Source organism: Gossypium hirsutum, chromosome A04 (assembly GCF_007990345.1).
Source record: "Gossypium hirsutum isolate 1008001.06 chromosome A04, Gossypium_hirsutum_v2.1, whole genome shotgun sequence".
NCBI classification, from domain to species: Eukaryota; Viridiplantae; Streptophyta; class Magnoliopsida; order Malvales; family Malvaceae; genus Gossypium; species Gossypium hirsutum.
The window spans coordinates 11,509,296-11,531,641 of NC_053427.1; the positions used below are offsets into that span (position 1 = coordinate 11,509,296).

The 22,346-nt window shown below is 28.8% G+C and overlaps 1 protein-coding gene across 1 annotated transcript; it reads right to left on the reverse strand.

Annotated features, from left to right (window-relative positions):
• Positions 1-57: 57 nt before the first annotated feature.
• Positions 58-10,913, reverse strand: LOC121227947 (probable LRR receptor-like serine/threonine-protein kinase At1g53440). The gene is made up of 24 exons (XM_041110919.1): positions 10,376-10,913; positions 6,323-6,494; positions 6,158-6,229; positions 5,935-6,003; positions 5,755-5,826; positions 5,600-5,671; positions 5,368-5,439; positions 5,155-5,226; positions 4,961-5,032; positions 4,635-4,706; positions 4,476-4,547; positions 3,658-3,729; positions 3,452-3,517; positions 3,289-3,345; positions 3,148-3,189; positions 2,973-3,022; positions 2,523-2,887; positions 2,226-2,421; positions 2,007-2,147; positions 1,665-1,783; positions 1,313-1,523; positions 972-1,209; positions 735-885; positions 58-637 (listed from the first exon to the last, which is right to left on the reverse strand). Exons 1-24 carry the CDS (start codon positions 10,488-10,490, stop codon positions 224-226), a joined length of 3,054 nt encoding a protein of 1,017 aa, XP_040966853.1. The 5' UTR covers positions 10,491-10,913; the 3' UTR covers positions 58-223.
• Positions 10,914-22,346: the final 11,433 nt, after the last annotated feature.

Sequence of the window (22,346 nt, forward strand, 5' to 3'; positions counted from 1 at the left end):
TATAATTTTTGAAGTAGTGTTTTTTTAGTTATTTGATTTAAAGGTTTCATATAAAAATATTAAAATACTTTTACATGACCGATAAAAGAATTACAAAATACAACACACATCAAACTTAATATATCTACATGTATTCAAGAAACATTATAGCAAAACATTTTAATATATTTCCTTTACAAATAATCTAAATCAAAAGGGAAAGTATTTTAAACCAAAAAATCATTCAATTATCCTCTAAGGGTTTTTCTAGAAGCATTCTTGAAGAATGTGGTTGAGTCTCATCTGGTAGAGATATTGACGAATCAATCCATGATCCATCAATGGATGTGCTTCTTGGACCCTGGCTGTCATGCGAATGTATCGAGACATTCGTTTGGCTGTCATGTGAAAGCATCTCAAAGGCTCTGAACCTCGCATCACGGTCCGCATCCTTTTGCTTGATCAATGGAGCTTGGACAGGAATCTTGCCTTCCATCATGCTTACAACCGAAGACATTGATGGCCTTAGAGTGGGAGATGGATTGGTGCATAAAAGAGCAATGTTTAGCATCCGTAAAGCCTCTTCATTTGAGTACTTTGAACCAAGGCTCGGATCCACAAGTTCTAAAAGGTTTCCTTGCTCTTGCTGAACATAGGCCTGCATAACATGTAAGGTTCATGAAAAAAGTTCATGAAGTGATCATGAACTACTGTAGAATCAAAACCATAGATTAGAGTCAAAAACCAAAAATTACCCAATCAAGGAGATAAACAAATTCCTCCTTAGGCCTGTAATTTGTGTTGCTCTTCCCACTAACAATCTCCAAAAGAACAACACCAAAGCTATAAACATCTGCCTTGTCAGTCAAGTAACCCCTCATTGCATATTCCGGTGCCATATAACCTCTGATAAGAAACACATAATAAACGTCACTAAGATGTGGCTTAAATCTGAATAAAGTTAGAGGAAATGCAAAATGAGGGAGATTTACATTGTTCCCGCTATTCTGGTGCTGATATGAGTGTTCTCTTCTTCATCGAGCTTGGCTAATCCGAAGTCGGAGATCTTAGCGTTTAGATCCTTATCAAGCAACACATTTGTTGCCTTAATATCTCTGTGAACAATTTTTAGTCTTGATTCCTCATGAAGATAAGCTAGCCCTCTTGCTATCCCCAAGCATATTTTCTTTCGTGTAGACCAGTCCAAGGTAAGCCGGTGTTCATCACGACCTGAAATGAAAATTATTAAAAAAAAATTGAGGGATTGACAGCCATGATTATGGATCTAGTAATAGTTTTTGATGTTATATAAGATGTTAGTGAAAGAAATTACCGAAAAGTGCACGAGCAAGACTGTTATTTTCCAAGTACTCGTAGATTAACAACAACTGATTTCCTTCAATGCAACAACCATAAAGTTTCACAAGATTCGAGTGTTGCAATGCTGAAATCATCCCTATCTCATTCACAAATTCGCGATTTCCTTGCTTAGATTTAGAGGATAGCTGCTTAACTGCAATAACCATACCATCTGACAGTACACCCTACAATCAAACATAATGAAGTATCAGAAAAAAAGTTTAGCATAAAGAATGGATGTACCATAATCTAGACAGTTCATCTGTATTTTGAATACCATAACAATAGAGCTTCCAATCTAACAGTAAAATGATGAAAATTATTACCTTGTAAACTGGCCCAAATCCTCCTTCACCAATCTTATTTGATGAATCAAAGTTATTTGTTGCAGCCTTAATCTGTCTTAAACTGAAATAGCCAGTCTGAAGTTCTAGCCCCTGAAGCTCTGCAATATAAAAAGATCAAAATATTTAAACAATAACAGATTCTACTATTCATTTATGGAGATGATAATAAAGAAGAGTGTTCTTGTGGGAATATCCAGACTGCCAGGCAGGCGTGGTTTGAGTCATTTGTATTATAGTATTCGATTAATGGGGTTTAAAGCCCATTTGGGTTTATGCTCGAATCTAGTAGAAAGTTGCAGGCGCTAAGATTTGGTTTCTTACCACTGTTTTCATTGTCCTTTCCCCCCAAGTAACCAGTCAGTCGGAGGATGATCAATAACAAGACGATAATCACACATGAGCCAATCACAATACCAGCAATAGCTCCAGCAGATAACCCATTACCAGTGTCGACCTTAAAGTCTAAACCATGAGATAAGAGTTAATATATGACAATGAAATGTTAGCAATGAGCTGGTTTTTTATTTGATATGTACTTACTTGGTGTTACTGTAATAGCAGATATAAGTGGTCCATAGACCCCTCTATTAGGAATGGCAGCGGTTCCCTTCCCTCTCCAGAATAAGTGGATCTCCAAAGTACTTCCATTTACATCAACATTGAATTCCCGGGTGATGCCCTTTCTAACACCACCGGCTTCCTCCATGATATTGAAATCCTCCAAAACTACTTGTCCCTGTATAAAATTTGAGTTTCAGCAGCTGCAATCATTCGGAGAGCTTCCAAATCTGAATTACAAGAAAAAGGGTCCTTGAACAGGGTTATATTTATACATACTTGAATTGATACGTCAAATAATCGCCTTCCTAGACCGTCAAATGTCTGATTATCAGAAAACATTATTTCAGCAAAGTGAAGCTGAACTTTGTAGTTGCCTTGTCGTAAACATAAGCCATAGTACTTCAGTGATTGTGGTGCAATACGTGCAGTTTTGTAGAATTCCGAGCCGTTAACAGCCGATGAAGTTCTTGCAGTATAAGGAGCCCCTTCGTTGCCTAAATAAACCCCGGTACTACTATAAGCCCACTTATTTGCTGAACTGAAGAAGGTTGATGGACCAGAGTTGCTTAAATCTTCTTCATAGTCATCTCCATCAACACTTGTTGTAGCCTCTCCTCCACAATTAATAAATAAGGAATGGTCTGCAAATACAGACATACATATATATATATCATAAATTTCTGATGAGAAGCACATGAAGATTGATTTGAAAATAGTTATACTTACGGTCAGGGTTTCGGGGACAAGGAAGGTCCTTCCTTAAGCACCAAGGAGCTCTGCAAATTATATATATTTAGTTTTAGGACCAGTTGTTTTTCTTAGTTCAGTCATCAAAATGGAAATATACATATATATAGGGAGACACACACACACACACACACACGAAAGCAATAAAACTTACGAGTCACTATTTGCTGCAGATGAGGAACCTGAAACTAAGTTCCTGTTAAGTGATAATGGGATGATTTTAGAGAATACAGAAGATGAACACATTAAACGTCAAATGATTATGAAAATGATAGAAAAATATCAACAGGCTTACACATTTGCCTGTTGGCAACTTGTTTGGGCTGAAGATAAATTGTTATAAGACAAATCTCTGCAATGAATTTTTTTTTTTTTCGAAAGAATCAATAAGTTTATGAACTAACAGTCAACAAATAACAATCAACATTCACAACAAGGTCGATAGGAGATGAACTAACATGTTGTTGTCGCTGTTTAATATCCAAGGAGGTACTTCTCCACTCAATGAGTTGTTAGTCAGAAACCTAATATCATATACATGAACATCTCAGTTTTTGCCATACATGAAGCAAAAAGATATCGAGATAAAATAGCATAGCCTTACTGAAAGAAAGCTTTTTCGATGTTCTAATCGTGCTTGAAATTTACTTTTTTATAGACTTACAGGAAATTTAAGTTTGCCAAATCCTCAAGTGTCCCTGGAATTTGACCAGTTAAGCGGTTGAAGCTTAGGTCCCTATGATAGAAATAATAATCAAAAAGAGTTTTATGAGTAACAGTTAAGCATTTCAAGGAATTTTAGGAAAAGTTACAATCATTACATCTTACAGATGTCTCATTGGTTACCTAGTTATCCAGACTTGGGTAAGTGTCGGATATGAATAAGTGTCCTACAAGTATGCTCAATTTTCAAGTTTTTTCCATATATTTGGAAGATCATACCCTCACACCTAAGTTATCGTATATATAGATGTTGAATATGGGTATTTTAGAGAAGATTAAGAGTCCAGTAACATAGTTGTTTTCATGATGAGCAACTAAATCTGAAGAGTATATTCAATTAATCAACAATCGTTTTTGAGCTTTCGGTTTAAGGGAAAAATGCAAAATAATGGGGACAAATCAAGATGATACAATTGTGATGTAATGTTCAACTTAATTAAGGATGACAGCAGGTCGGAGATTTAAGTAAAAATTTTAAAAAGTAAAGTGGACTCAAATAATGGATTCGGATATTTGAATCCATCAACTGCGAAAGTATTGTGGATTTGAACAATTTATATTTGTAGGTTAATATCCAAATTCGTTGAGGATAGAAATTATAATATCCAAATCCAAATATAGTTCAAATAAAAAAGAATAAAAAAAGAGGCAATTCAATATCCCCAAGTAATCGAATCTGCATTATCCTTTACCATCCCTAGTTGTAACTCTGATCTTATCAAGCATCTCCTAAGGAACTATAATGAGTATGCAACTTACAATGTTTTTAAAGATGCCATTTCCCCTATGTTGGCAGGGATTGAACCAGTAGTCAAGCAATTTCGTAGCACCCTGAGTCACCAAATTCAAACAAATCCTCTTGTGAGGTAAAAAGTCATATGGAAAACAAATTCTTATAGTAATTCATTGTCAACTCACAATTCTTCCATATTTTTCATTCCCTCCAAATTTGGGAAAGCCGAACTTGTCCCATTCAAATCAGATATCCTCCTGAAAAGATGATTAGATATTAGAAACTTAACAGTTGCTTGATACCTTTATCTTGGACCTTGAATCTCTCAAATTTTACCCGAACTTTTCATTTTCACTAAAATACAAGTGTCTACACTTGTGTCTGACATATATTCAAACAAGGGTTGAGGTGTAACCTCCTAAAAAGAAGTATTCTCATGTTGGACATATGCTCATATCTAATAAACCCTGAGTTCAGGTAACATAAGTCTATATGAAGAAAGAAGACTCACAATTCAGTTAAGTTCTTTAACTCAGATATGGTAGAAGGAATTGGCCCTTCCATTGATGTGCCTTGCATATCCCTGCAAGAGAGTTGAAGTTTCTTAAATAACAATGAAAAGATTAAAAAAGAAAAAGAAAATAGGATTGGATTTTAAATCAGCGTCTTAAATTAAAATGCTAAACATTTGAATTTGATACTCACAATCTCGAAAGTTTGGTCCAATTCCCAATGAAATCTGGTATCTTCCCTGACAAACTATTTCCATCAATCCGGCTGCAATAAGAAGCATTTCAGAAGATCAGGGATTTGTAAAATGCATTTTCGATCAATTGTGAAATCGATCGTGAATGTCAATGACAGAAAGAACCAAAATCGTAAATAGTGGCCATAACATTAAAATACAGTACTACTTACAAATCAGTTAAGTTCATCAAATTGCCAAATGATTCTGGTATTCTGCCTGTAAAATTGTTTCCAGAGAGAAGGCTGCATTCGAATAGTAAAGAATAGATTAGGTCACATTTTCACTTCATAGAACATTTTTTCTCAAACAGGGGAAATTCTCAAAATTTCCATTTGCAAAATTCATAACATTGTCTATGTTAATCATGAATGAAACATTCTAAGGATTGAGAAAAGAACTTACAATCTATCCAAGCGGCCCAAATTTCCTAAATTGGAAGGCAATGATCCCCCAAGCAGATTATCTTCCAAAACCCTAAAATCACAATTCAATTTGGAATCAATATATTATAACGCACTCTTTGGTCAATTAGACTGATTTGTGAATCTTAGACTTACAGGTTTAGAAGAGTTGAAATATCACCGATTTCCGGAGGAATCGGACCGCTAAGACGGTTCCCCAGAAGAGACCTAAAGCAATAAAGAAAGATCAGTCAGTTATATTATCTCCATTGATGGATAAAATGATCAAATTGCACAAAAGGTCTTAAACTGAGGAATTTGAAACTAATAACTTACAAATTGGTGAGAGGGATATTAGAAAAACTCGACGGAATTGATCCATTAAGATAGTTGCGAGTGAGATCGCTGTTCAACAAGGGAAACATTGATATGTAACTTCCAACATTCACCTTCGAATTCAAACAACATATTTAAAGGAAAAAAAAAATTCTACTATACTGATGCTCAATATGTGTAAAGTAAATTAATGAACCAATCAAATCAACTTAATTTCACTTACACTACTTGCAGACGTGTAAGATTTCCAAGTTCAGATGGTAGAATTCCAGTCAAATTGTGACCTTTTATCAAACTGTCACAGCAAAAAGATAGAATAAAGAGATGAAAGGAATTGGTTAAGAATGAAGGGAAGGGATGATGATGATGATGAAGAAGATGTACAAACATTTGAGTGACGTGGCATATAGTGCTGTTTGCATCAGAACAGTCGCATGCAATACTGCTTTCAACAAGATCCGAAGTGGTATAATTCCATGAAGTTTCACTGCAAAAGGTTGGGCTGATTCTTGAAGCATTTGGATGTTGCATCTTTGAAAATACCGTTTGAAGAGTTTCCACTGTTGCAGAAATTAATTTAATACAATTAGTCAGTTAATCAGTTATTTAGCATTACTGAAAAATTTTTATTTAATAAATCTATATAAAAAATAAATATATATTTTTTATTTTTTATTTTTTATTTGATATTATTATCTTTCTTCCTATTAATTACATATTGTTTATAAATTATTACAGTTAATTTATTGAATATTAAGAAAATAAAAAATAAAAATTGAATAGTAAAAAGCTTATTTTACAATATATCATTTTTACTGAAATGCTTTAATAATAGGAATTTTTTATTATTTCTATATTTGAATTATCAAAATAATTTATATATTTTAATAGGATTTATTAGTTCTTTTAAATAATAATTACATGGAGTAAAATTATATTGTATGTTAAAAATAGTACAAATATTTTAATTATGATCTGGATCTTTTAATATTATTAAAAAAAATTATCGTTATACAAAATATAGATCTTTTAATATGGTATTTGATATTTTCTTTTTATTATATTTAAATTTTTAAATAAGTTAATATATTTTAATTATATTTAACAATTCAAATAATAAATTAAAAAATTAATTAAAATAATAAAAAATATTTTATCATGTGCCATTAAATATTAATATAAATAAAGACAATAATATAACTTTTGGCCCCTGAACTTAACAACTAGGTCCACTTTGGTATTTTCATTTACATTTGGTACTTGAACTTAAAAACTAAATTCATTTTGGTCCTTTAACTTGAAAAATATAAAAGTTTGATCACATGGCACTTTAAGATCTTAAAATTATATAAATTTTCAAGTGATGATATAATACAATCTTAAATTGTTTGTCATATACATTGTTCTATTAATTGAACCAATGGTTGAACCGATCAGACAATTGATTCTCGAACCAATCGTTTAGGTCAATTTAATTAAAAAATCATAAAAATTAAATAAAAATAATTTTTTTCATTAGATTAGTTCAAACTGTTCAAATACTAATTTTTATTCGAGTTTTCAATTTTTACCGATTTCAAGCAGTTTTCAATTCAATCTTTTTATTTGGGCATACTAATAAATTCTCGATCTAATTACTCTAACCTATCATTTTAATCATGTTCGGAAGCAAAATAAATCTAATTATTAAATTTATATATCTAAATAAATAAATAAATAAATATAAATACCGAAAATTATATTATCCCATAAATAAAAAAAAAACCTCCCATCAATATACCGGAATTTGTCCATTGGCTCTGTAAAAACATTTGACGTGTGAAATAAATGAGATTGTAATAACCTTGAAAAGTACTACCTAAGCCTAATGATTGATGGCTCACCTCATTTGACCCTCCAAAATAATTCTAAGTTGACCCTATTTGCACTATTAGTCACTCTGGGATTTTGATTTTTCTCATTTTAGTGTCAAAATTGTTTACGTATTTAAAGTTAAAATATGCTATTAGTCCCTATTCTTATCTAAAATTTGAATTTTAGTCTCTTTACTCCTCTTATTTTTAAAATTTAAAACCTTTAGTAAAATCATTATTATTGTTTTTAATTTCTATCAAAATTTATCAACTTAATATGTTTATTTTTTGCCAATCATAAGTAACATCATATGAGAGCATTCTAATCAGCATGCCAAGTTGACACATTTTTACAGAAAATACTAACAATGATTGAGATTTATAAAATTAGAAAAGTAAGAGAACTTAATTTTTAACTTTTTAAATATAGGGATTAAATTTTAAAATAAAGTGACTAACAGCATATTTTAACCTCGAATATCAAAATCTGACTCCACCTTTACGGCTTAACAAAAAGAAAAATCAAAGTATTCTACGATCTCATCTAATTTAAGAAGTCAAAATATTTTTAAATATTAATTAAGGATATATTATGATTATTAAAATGCAGCATGAAAACAGATAAATATATACTGGCAAAAGAAGGGTTAAGGTACTTTGGGAAGTCCCTATATAGGAATTGTATCAAATTAGTCCCTTTATCATTAAATGAATCGATTTAATCCCTATACTATTAAAAAAAATAAGCCCAAATCTTAACATTTACTGTATAAAATATTTCATTTACAAAACTATAAAAACTTCAAATATATTAATTTTATTAAATTGTATGACATTTTTTATTTAGTAAATGCTAACTCCATTCCAATTTAGTGCTATTTTATTCTTTTTAATGGTACAAGGATTAACGAAATCTATTTAATAATAGAGGTACTAATTTGATCAAATCCTTATAATAGAGAGACCTTTCGAGTACATTCACCACAAAAAAGTTAATAGTCCCATCAAACAATAATTCATAGTTTAAGCATATGAAACATTATAGTATAATAATTAGCCCATCATATGTAATTTAACCATTGACTGAAACCATCCTATGGCTCTGACTTTCTTAAACTAAGTGTTCAATATTCACATAAACTACTTGCATCCAAATTGTAGAAATAATGGAAGGCAAATAGGGAAAATATCCAAATTGTAGGCCAATTTACTATATCAACTTGTACAAACAATGGAAGGCAAATAGGGATAATGTCCAAATTGTAGGCCAAGGATTGGGACCATTTTACTACATCAAGCAATCAAAGTTGAATTAAAAAAGTTATAATGATTTTTTTGGCCCTTCAACTTTACAAAAATAAATTATTTTAGTTTTTTATTTAATTTTTCGTCTTTATTAGTCTTTAAATTTGTATTGTTTATCAAATTATCCTAAAATGAATGAAAAAATTGACGTTTGTTAACTTTGTTGTATGTTAACAATTAATTGATTTTTAAGAATTAAAAAAATATTTTTATATTTTTATGGTTTTAATAATTTTTAATTTTTAAAATTTTAAAAAATTAATTAATTATGGATATATGCCATATCAGTAAAAATTAAGGTAAAAATTAACATAACTTTTCCATATATTTTTGGGTGATTTTTTTTTTGTAAAATTAGAGGGACTAAAAAGTATTTATGCAAATTAAAAAAAAAAGAATATCTATGGATTTGAAACAGAAATTCCCTTTTCTAAATTGATAATTATAAAATTTTTGAGGAAATGAAAGCAACATATTCAAAAAGCTTTAAAAAATAGATTTTTTTAAAAAAATCTAAAACCAGTTGATTTGGTCCAAGAAAATAGGCAATCCAAATGATAAATAATTAAAAAATAATAATTATAGTTATCATTTGTTTGTTTGCTGAGAAAATATTTCTTTCAATCAAAAACTGGTAGAAACAACAAGATAAAGTAAATGCTGGATAAAGGATATAACATTGTCTTTAAACATTTATTTATTTTCCCAGCAACCAAACAGAGAAGTAGCAAGAGAAAACAAAAACAAAGTCGCACAATGAACTCCTTTGAAATATTCCAATAGTTTCTTCTATTCATGTATCCCATATTTTCTCATCAACCAAACAATACTTAAGATGAATTATAATTGTTTTCTTTCACTAGAATTTTCCTAGCAACCAAACAGAGTTATGTAACCATGTATCATCTATGAACAAACAAACTAAACCATCACTATCCAAAAAAATACAAAGCTTTGCATCGTAGTGTGACATTTTTAATAAAGATTTGTGCTACAAATTCAGTAAAACTTTAAATTTTGCAGCAAAAATTGTTAAGTTATATCCAGAACAATAGCATTCTTTTTTAAAACAAAACGAAAAATTTGGAACCCCAGAAACTTGAAACTTAAAGAGAAGAATGAAGGTATATTTTCTTCACATGCTCTGTTTTTTTCCTTTGAAATCTTAGGAACCAAACAGAGTAATACTAACTTAAACACTCACTTCAAAAGAGAAAAAAAAACAACAACAACAAAAGCAAAAAAACAAAATAAAGAATAAATTATAGAGAGAGTATGCATACCTTCACTATCAGGCAAAACTTGAGCATTTGACCCAAACTCCGTGAAGCAATTCAAAGCCAAAAAACCCAGAAAAAGAACAGAGACCATCTTAAATAGGGAGAAAACAAACCCCATTTTTCTCTTCTTCCACACCCCAAATTTTCTCTTCTTCTAAAAACCAAAAGAAAAAAACTCAAATGTATCTTTGATTTTGTTTGAACAGTGTTGATTTCTTTCTGAGGAATCGAAGTGGAGTAGTTGTTATGGTTATAAAGTTATGATATAATAGACGTCGTTTTTATTGACAGAATAGCAAACGTAAGGAAAGGAATTAATGTGTGATTTTTTTGTGTGAAGATTTTTGTCTTTGGTTTCTGGTTTTTCTTTTTTAATGTAAAAGAAAAGAAAATGACGCAGGAATGAGTGAGAAATATATGAGTTGAGGAATCAAATGGAGACAGGGGAGGAGCCGCCGTTTAAGGCTTTCTACAGCAGCGGGCGCTGCCACACGCTTTGACTTTGGTGGCGGTTGCCGGCATTTATTACTTAGAAGAGTCAAAATCAATATTATACAGTACCTACAATATCTATATATAAACCGGGCTTCTTTTTCCCGAAATAATTATTATTCCAAAAAAATTATGTAAATAATATAAAGTGTGCATAAAAATCCCAAATGGAGAGGACGACTGTTGATTTGGGGTTGAAGCAGTGACAGTGATTATGTCCTAAACAGATAAGGAATCTTCGAAACCCCAAATCGGTAATCAATATTGGGGTTCTCAGGTGTAGTAAACAATCTTTGCTGGTAAATCCACAGCTATCATGTGGATTTAGGGTGAGTTTGAATGAGCGGTGCGGTTACCTGCGGTTAGTGTAAAAACAGCAGTGGCAGTGAGATTAAATACTGTAGTAATACTGTAGCGTGAGACAAAAAGTAAGCTAAACGCACCGCACCGCTCCTCCAAACCCACCCTTAGGCTTTCGAGGTAATCTTCTACCGTTTGACATGATTTGAGGTCCAGAATCTCAAACCTATCGTAAATAGAAATATTTAAAAATCGCCAACTTTATTTAAAAATCTCCAACTTTTTAAGAAGCCAATTCTTGTTAAGCTTCCAAGTGGGAAAAAAAAACAGTTAATCAAGAGAAGAAGAAAAAAACAATGAGTTAATAGAGTTGGCAAATTTCTTAAAAGATAGTTCTACTTAGAGAAGATGAGTTAAAGTTTTCAAGTATCGAAAACCAACCAACAAATATTTGGTAATAATAAAATTTTAGTCATAGATTTAATTTTTTTTCCAACAAAAAGAAAATTAGTTACCTAAAATATATGATATATGTCTTGGAAACAAAAGTCATGGTAGGTGTCGTCTCCCCTACTACGACCAATCATCAATGGGTATACTCCCCACATGATAAGTGAAAAAGTATGCATCCTCGGTTGTTATCGTTCCAACAACGCAACAATTAACTCTGGGCAAATTGTGCAGGGCCTCATGTTTAAGACATTTTCGAATCCAACAACATCCAAATATTCATGAATTTGGTCATGTCCCAATTATGGGGATACCAACAACTAACTGCCAATTTATTTAGTCAATAATTCAATGCAAATTATAAATTTGTTTTTAAAATCTTATAACTATTAAATTAAATTTATCCGAATTTTCCATATCATCAAACACGTGAGGCAATCATATCAATGCCATAACCTAAACTTTAGAAATAAATGTTTCAAACCCTAAACACACACTTATATCATAATACCAAATTCAATAAAAAAAATACTACATACAATAATTACATAAATATTTAGAAATCAAAATTACTTAAATTTACAAATTTTCTATATCACAATTATTTACTTAACATGAAACCTAAACTAATATTTCTATAATTTTAAAAAAAATGAAAATTTATATGCTAATAAAATTTGTTTGTAGAATATTATCTAATGTTTACTACATGTACATATAACAATATTTATTTCAATCAAACAAATAATAACATAATTTCTACATTATTCACTAATTATTATAATACTTATAATAATCGCATTTATTAATAACATGCCATTTATTTTTCAAATAACAATAAACATATAATTTAATAAAAATAAATTATATTAGTTGGAGAAGCACTTATCTTATCGATTCAATTTATTTCAAACCAAATATGTCAACTACTAAATTATATTTAAAATAAATTATAATTATAAAAAACCATTTATTTTTGGATTGTAAAAGGAAAAAATGATTTTTTATGTGGTTTTAGGGTTTTAAAAGTGATTTAGGTTTAGGGTTTTGAGTATTGAGGAGTAATTTTGATTTTTTTTTTATTGGAAATGACCAGCCAAATAGGTTGCCGATTTGGGAGTGGGGTTGAGGGAATTTGAGAGTGAAGAAAAGGATGGGCGTGTGGAATAGAAGTAGGGTAGGGGGTGGAATGGCATTTATTGTCACGAGCGGTGGTTGGCGTTAATTACACACTCATCCGCCAATTGTCAGCCACCATGATGATTTGGCATTCTCATGCGTTACCAACAACCCCAAATCGATATATCGTTTATCGATTTCGGATTATATCTATTTGTTTTTGACATAATTAGTGTAACTATTTTAACCCAAAATTATCTGCTACCATATAGATTTTGGGTTCCAAATGCATAGTTCAAATTATTTAGGTAACATTTTTTTCATATTATTCTGGTTATTAATTATTTTTATGTATTATTATAGAAAAAAAAGCCTATAAACTAATATAAAATTAATTGCTTTATGTATTTCTTTAAATGTGTATAATCGAATCAAAATTATATTTTTATAAGAGTTACATATGTATAATTGGGTCAAATTAAAGTTTATATATCAAATTACATATTAAATCAATATTTATGTGTAGTTTTAAAATTTATCATTTACTCTTTTGTGAACTCTTAAGGTATGTTCTAACATCACATTATAATTGATGGTTGTGCCTTAGCTCGATTGTTATGGACATTGTTGCTAATGTAGGACAACGTAGGTTTGAATGCTTTAAAACGCATTGTCCTCCTATTTATTGGTTGGGTAAAAAGAGCAAATATACTCAAAACCTATAAGAAGATTGTTAAAAAAAACTATAATAAAATATCGCTAAATCTTAGATTTTATATATATAGGTTGGGATGTTTTTTTGATACAATGTCTAGAATTGTCTATAGTCCTTTCTAACTCATAAATAGGAGGATAATGCGTTTCAGCGCACTTGACCCCACGTCTTTCATTGGCAATAATGATGTATATAATTTTCAATACACATTTTAATGTTGTATAATAGATTTAATATATTATTTGATATTGAGATTGATTTTTTTAATGTGATATTTGTATTTTCTTAAAGTGGTACATGTATTTAATAAAAATTATATATTTAATTTGGTGTCATGAGTAACGATATTAACTCTTTAGTATTTAATTTGGGTTTTAAGTTGATTTGATGAAAGTAAATTTTTAATATTATTAGATTTGAGTTTTCATGATTTTGCTAATAGAATAGAACTATTAGTTTAATTTGTTAAATACAATATAACATCCGTGATAGTTTTCGAATTTTAGAGTTGATTTGACGAAAGTTACTTGTTAATATTATTAATAAATTATGAATTTCCATCAAACTAACTTTGAAACCCGAATTAAATACTAAAAAAATTAACACTATCACTTTCATGTAAAAATGTATAATTTTGACAAACTATAGATACCACATTGAATAAAAATAAAAATAAAAATTACATTAAATAAAAGTGTTAAACATAAGTACCAAATGATGTATTGAACTTATATGATAAAACAATTTTATTAAATTCTTTAATTTGATTTAAATATTTATTTATTTTATTTTTTAATTATCTTATATATATTATAATTATTATTTTAATATGAGGTTATCTAATAAATTCTAATCATTAACATTATGAGGCTATTATATATATATATATCAAATTTTTAAAAAAATTAGTATGAGGCTATTATATATATCAAATTCAAAATGTTAAATTTTGAGAATAGTTCTTGTACTGATTGATTTGTGTGGATTTAGTTCCTCTACTTTTATTTGATCCAAATTGATCTCTTGACTTTTCGATTTGCGCATTTTCAGTCCCTTTGTTAACCTTTTTTGTTAACTCTATCAAAAGATTAAGTACAATCACAAATTTAGTTCCTCAACATTTACAACTTTTGTTAATTTGACCTTTACTCTTTTTTCTTTTTTATAAAAAATATAAAAAAATTTTAAAAATTATAAAATTATATAAAAAATTATAGAATAATTAAAATTTTTATAAAATTTTCTAAATGTGTCAACAAATTAATGATAAAAAATATTAATCATTACCAAATTAGAAATCATTATTCCATTAATTATGAGTTTATTCTTACGAATTGAAAATTTAATTTTCTTCATAATAAAGTTTGAAAAAGAATTTCTCTCTTTCAACTCTTCTAGGTTCTTCTTTCATTTTCTGTTAACTCTCGTGGCTTCCTCTAGTATCTGAAATTAACAAACAAAACCTTCGCTATTCGTTCTAAAAAATCGAAGCTCAAAAAGAAGAAAGGAAACAAAACCTTCACTATTCGTTTTAAATTTATATTTAATCTATTATATATTAACTTTGAAATGAATTCATTAAATTATTTTTATGTAAAATTGTTAGTGTAATTATTTAGAAAGTATTAATTGAAAATAAATTTATTAAAATGTAAAAGAAAATTTTATCTTAAATTTAATATTAAAATTAAATTAAAATTTAAATATATAACGTGCATTTGATAAAAAAACATTTAAAAAATAAAGGAGAAGATAAAAATAAAATATGGATTATGATTCAATCACAATCAAAGTTAATTATTATAAAACACGACTAGATTAAAATAAAATTATACAAAAGTGAGATTTAGATTTGAGATCTTAAAGTTCTCATGGCATTAATTTTATCATCGAGTTAAGACCTTATTGATTGTAAATTTATTTTAAAATAAAACTATTATTCCTTCATAAAACTATTATCAATAATAATTATGTTTTTTTTTGTCTTTTACTTTTTGTTTTTAAATTTTTTATGTAAATTCTTGTTAACTATTTGAATTATATATATATATATAAATTTTTAGATGAAATTAAATCTCAAGTGATGGCATGAAGGTCAATGCCCCAATTGTGGCCTAGGTTTGAGTTGCGTTAATTGTGTTTATTATTCATGTTTTGCCCTATTATTGTAATTCACCTCTATGAAAACTTTGAGTTGTGGATTAATTTTTTGGTAAATTATAATAATAAAGCAAAGTCCAAACAACAAATGTGACTAACGTGACTTGAACCCAGACCACACTTGGGATAGTAGGCATACTTGACCATCAGGCAATCACATAAATTTAGAGTCGATATCATTTTTAAATTAAGTTTTCAATATAATTAAGTGGGTTCCATTTTTAATATATATACACACAGCATAAGAGAAGGAACCAAAATATATATGGAAACATTAAGCTATTGGTTAGTTTTTTTAAATTATAAAACACTTCTTTATTTAGTTACATTTAAAATGAATCCTTTTTTAATTAAGTTTTAATAATAAATTATATTATTATAAAGTATATATTAGTTTTTTTTTTATTATTCATGCCCATTTTATTGTCCATATTCGAGGTTCGTTGCTACCTCTCCTATTAATGTTTTCTTTGAAATTCGAACCTACGATTTACCATTGACATTTTTTAAGTCAAGCAAACATGTTATTTTACTTCATTTTAGCTAATAAGAAAATAATGGTGTAATATTTGGAATAATAAAATTTGTTACACATTTACACCTATATTTCAGTTTTAATAATTTATAATATCAAAATAATAAAATATATAATTTTATATAATCATCTATTTATTTTTATAATTAATTTAAATAAATTAAATATTTATTTAATTAAAATTTGAGTTGAATCGAGCCAAAGTATTAAAAATCCAATTGATACATATTTAATATCCTTTTATTTTTTTTACATTTACCTAAATTAAATCAATCAAATTTAATTATTTAATATACGCTCACTTTTAATTCCTTTCCATATTTATCTAAATTAAAATAAATAAATGAATCAAATTTATGAATTTATAAAATACAAGTTACATCACTCTTGTTTATTTAAATTATAAACTTTTTATGTATTTCATATTTCAATAATACTTTTGAATTTTTTTTATAAACATAAGAATTTATATTTTACTTTTAAATCATTTTAATATTATATATCCAAACTAATGAAAAAATAATTTATGCTATTGTATTTTTTTATAAAATATTAAAAACACTTCAATTTAAAAAATATTTTAATATAAAAAATATTTTAATTTTATAACTCTTAAATATGTAATTAGATTTTCATTATTTTAAAATTAAAACTAAAAATGAATAAAAAATAAAATAAATATTAGCAAGGATATAATTGTCTTTTAGTTAAAATTTGCTTAGTAAATAGACCTCTAGGGAGGGGGCTTATGGGATTTTTTCAAACCTCAAGGAGCTAACTGAACATTCTTAAAACCATGAGGGATAAGCTTATTTTACACTAAACCAAAGGGTAAGTGTTTTTACCCTAATATTGAATAAATAAATAAGAGTAACTTGGAAGGGGATTTATTTATACCGGTGTAAAATTAAAGTGATTTTACACTTTTTTGTAATTTTTTATATGATTAATATTTTAACAATTCAACAATCATATTTTATGCTCCATTCATTAGATCATCAATGTCAAATTTGTTGTAAAGTAAAAAAAAAAATCTAAATATTTATTTTATTTAAAAAATTCAATCATTAAGTATATATTAATATAGATAGTATTTTAGATCGATATGATAGATATATCGGATTGATTAAAAAATTTACATACATGATAAATACAAATATCTTGATAAATTCAAAGTTGAATTGTTAAAATATTAATCGTATAAAAAATTACAAAATAGTATCAAACCACTTTAATTTTATACTAGTGTAAGTGAATCCCTCCCGTGTAATTTCATATCAAAGATAAATTTTAACTTTTTAACCACACGGGAGAATTACTTTCTCACATTATTCATAGCAATCTCATTTCACTAAATGGGGAAAATAATTCACAAAGAAAAGTTATATTCTATATTAAACGCGAAATTCATTTCCATACTGATTAAAATATTCAGAAAGTAATTAGTTTCCCTGAAAATAGACAGCTTGACTAATGGTTTAACTAACAAAAATGCTAACGAAATTACCTTTCTTTAAGAAAAATAAATGAATTGGTTCCATTATTGTTACATGGTTCCAATATAAAAAAAAAGTTTTAGACATCTCAAAAGGAGAAAGAGGACCAACTCTACTTTCTAAGAGTAGGACAACATTTTCTTCTTCAAATTGACCTCCGTTAGTACACAGTATCAACAATTATACAAGCTTCTATCCATCTTCTTCTCCTTTTGACTATTTTTAATTAATAAATTAAATAAGAAAATATTTATAATCCCAAACTGTAGTAATTAAATATATAAGTTTATGGGAAAGGTAGGGAGGGTATATTTCAAAGATATGTTTGTTCTTACCTACCTACCTATACCTTAGAACTTTGATAATTATTATTTACGAAAACGGTCCTATTATGGTATTTTATTACTTAAATGAGCAAAAAAAAATGTGATAAATTACTTGGAATTGCTTAAAGAAAAGGGTAAAAACGGAGAAGCAAAATGTAGAGGAAGATAAAAATCGATGGAAAATAAAAGAGTATTGTTTAAGACGATATAAAAATGTTTTAGAAATTCATGAATATGATATTTTCTTTTGCAAGTCAAAATGAGCTCTTTTATAAAAATAACCTTAAAATTTTAATTAATTATGTAAATAATTTACTTTTTTTTATTAAATATGTAAATAACCTAAAATTTATAATAAAATTTAGTGGAGCAAAATAATTTAGCACTACCCACATGCCACGTAAACAATCGGGATAAAAATTTATTTATTTTGGTGGAGCCATGTAGAATGATGTCACCTGCATAAATACCAGAGAAATATTGCTATTTTTAAAAAATTGAGGGCTTTAAAAAAATACCCTTTTTTGGTGGAACCAAATAACTTGATGTCACCAGTTTATATGTTTTCGAATAGATTTAACCAATCCTTGTTATTTTAAGAATTTTGAAATATTATCCCTCTATTTTTAATTCAAATCAGATACATCTGTCAATAAACTTTCATTAAATTTAAATATGTCATTCTAATTTAAAAATTAAAATTTAGTAAATAAAATATATTTAAATTTAATGAAAACTAATTATTAATAATAGTTTTATGGCACATATAGGTGAAAAAATATTTATTAAAAATATATTAAGATTAATTAATGTTTCAGTTACAGTAATAAAATTAATTAATTATTATGTATGGTGTTTTGGGGTTCAAATCTTATTATAATCAAATTTTTATTGATTTATCATATAAAAAGATAAAAATAACTTTATAAAAATAAAAATTTAATTTTATACAAATTAAATAATTTGTATAAATAAGTTAGATACAAATTAAATTTTATTAAATAACTTTTATAAAATTATTAAATATTAAAATTTAATTTAATTTGTATAAAAATATTAAATATGTTTTAATTAGATCCTACAACATCTTATATGTACCGAATTGTAAAATTTAGAGGATGAATTGGGCATTAATGATGATTGTCAATTTTTCTAAGAGGCCTGTTGAGAAATAATGACTTGTTTCTAATATTTTTATCTTAATTTGGGTTATTGCTTGCATGAAAAGAGTTGAATGGTCAATAAGAGAGTGGCTATTTAGGGGGGAGAAATAAAGGTGAAAATATTTTTTTCCTTCTCCCAACTTATTCAAAACTATCATCTTCTCTCTAGATTTTTTGAAAGAAAATATAGAAGAACAAAGGGATCGAGCTGCATGCTGGAATATATATATACACACACATACACACATAGCAAAGTAGCTTAATTAAAGGAGAAATTTGTGAACTGGTAACATTCCTATACTTTTTTGTGTCTTTTGATTTTGAAAGAAAGAAATGAACTATGGACAATCGACTAAATGTTGCTTGTAGATTGTAAGGAAAAGAAGAATGTTAAGTGGAGAATTTACTCTGCATGTTGTTAGAATTCAATTGTCTTACACATAAATGTCTCACAGTCGGTCCTATATAGTTGCTACTGTTTAGTTGGCGAAGACAGAGAGGACCAAACGACAAGGGAAAGTTGAGCTTTGTAACGCCCTCCACCTGACCTGATTGATCAGATCTGGTTATTGGGTGTTACGACTAAAACAGATGTAACCTAAACCCTTATCTACTCACCCATGTAACTACACTAAGGTTAACTAATAAAATTTTTTAAGTTTTACTCTGAAATACCTTATGTGTGCTATTATGAATAACTTTATGTACAGTGTATGTTCACTTTTATATTCTAAATAAAACTACAAGGATTGTTTCTTAAGTCTTGCTTTGACTAAATACATGTTCGAAGTACTACTTAATGAATTATGCACAGACTTTAACTTTGCCATATGGCTTTCTGTATGAACTTAACATTATCATTGCTTTATGAATTTTCATATCTCTCTCTCTTTTAGCCTTCCTCTTTCTCTCTGTATGCATAACAACCCAATTCGTCGCTCCATTGGCGTAGCCCTGGTGTTGTCTCTCGACGCACTCTTCTAATCAATCCTGAAATAAAAAAACATCCATAATAAGTTCATAAGGACTTAGTGAGTTAACTTTCAAATACCTGCTTGTTGTTTCATATTGAGTTTGGTGTTTTACACTTTTCTTTTTCTTATTGGGTAAGTACTTGCTAAGATCATTCCTTCTCGCTTTGAGGTTGTACTTACCGTGTTCTCCCTTCGTATTCTATAAAAGATCTTACCTTAGTGAAAATTGTTTGTCTTACTTGCGGGCTTGTACTTATAACATACTCTCAAACCCTTCTCATTTTTGTAAATTAGGTTGGTTGCTTCCGCTTCGTTACAAGGCACTTTATTAACATTTTCCACGAGGGTGTCCTTTACTAGAGATAGCCATAAATGCTTCATATATCAGAATTAACCACAAAGACTCACATATAACAAAATCAACCCCAAAGGCTCTCATATAGCAGAATCAACCACAAAGACTCTCATATAACAGAATTAACCAAAAATGCTCCTTTTTCGGTAAATGGTGTTTTCAACAATAGGGATTTGCCTAAACTCACAGTTGTGAAGTTTTCCCCTCATCGCCTAGTGCTCACCCAATCATCCTTTTCATCTTATTCCATATGATTCCAAAGCCACCATGACTAGGTCTTACACTATATGGTCTTCATTTCCCCATATGATACCATAGCCATCTAAACTAGGTCTTACACTATGTGGTCTAACTATAATGGCCATGAACTTTCCATATTAGAGATTTGTGTTTATTTTTTCAATGGACCATTTAAACATACACGAACTCTTCATACAGACTCATGCTTGATTGACTCACTTATTTGAAACTTCATCATATCAGATGCATTTACATTTCTAGACATGTAACACATTTTCCTTCAACATTGCACACAGACTCTTTCCATGCAGAGACTTACTCATGACAGACACAATCATTTTTTCAAACATTTTCACAGATGCATAAACTTTCTTTCATAACAAAGGCATATCATCAAGCAGCACATGCAAGTTCATCAGATTTACATTCTTAACAGAACCAACATTTCACACTTGTATAATTTATTTTCTTGTTTAACAGATCAATCATTTATTATAGAAGAGATAAAAACGAACATATTTATATCTAAGAAACAATTTAGAGATTTATTAAACTCTCAAAAGTCTCTTACAAGGAGTTCATGAGGTACTCACCTTTAGAAACTCCAAATACTAAATTTGGACTTCCATCGAGTAGATCAGCATAGATTAGTAGCCCCTAAATGATAGATCACATAAACTCATCAAGATCTGTACATTTGACTCATTCCTCTTTCCACTTTGATCACAGAAACTCATCAAGATCAGTACATTTGACTCATTCCTAGTTCCATCGAGTAGATCAGCAACCCCTAAACGATAGATCACAAAAACTCATCAAGATCAATACATTTGACTCATTCCTCTTTCGACTTTGAATACTCGAATCTCATAACAAAATTGTACCATGCTTGTTTTACCAAGCTAAATAGATCTGCTCTCCTAGCAACATAGCATGCAAGGTCGAGAATCTTACCTTAACAGGGGTTTCTCAAAGCGTAGATCCATTTCCCAGCTTTTGCTTAAAGGATGAGAGGATTTTTATCTCAGTTCCTCATTATATAAATATAGACTACTTCTTGAAGAATTAGGAAAGTAGTTCCTTTTACTTGTCTGGGTTACGTAGATGTTTTTCCTTATCCTTTTAGATATTTGACACGCATCTCAAACCTTGTGATTCACCAAATATATGCATGATAGCCGTAATGAAATGTGTACAAAAATACAAACGTTTACATAACATACCATTGGGTCTTAGCCCATTTTTTGGTAGAACATAGCTAATAGTTCAACAAGTCGCATTTGGCGTATCATGCATTCTCGGCGGCGATCCTAGTATCTAAGTCTTCTCACTGCCTTTCTAGGTTTTCTTTCCTTTCTCTACATTCCTCTCTAAGGGAATTTCGTATCATATTTCAATATGGACCATGTGCCCATGTACACACCAAGAGTCTTAGTGGGGCAGATAACATTTTATTTATTTATAAATTTCAGAGCTTGCCTATATATCAGGTGTTGCCTTACCTTAACCTCGTCTAATCATTGGGCCTCAAATTTAACTTAGAGTGTCTTAACTTTCTTCTAGCTTCTTCCTTTCAAGAAAAAGATTAGAGAAAAGATATTTTATTTTTAACCTATCTTAAACTCTTGACTTAACCCAAGTTCTTATTG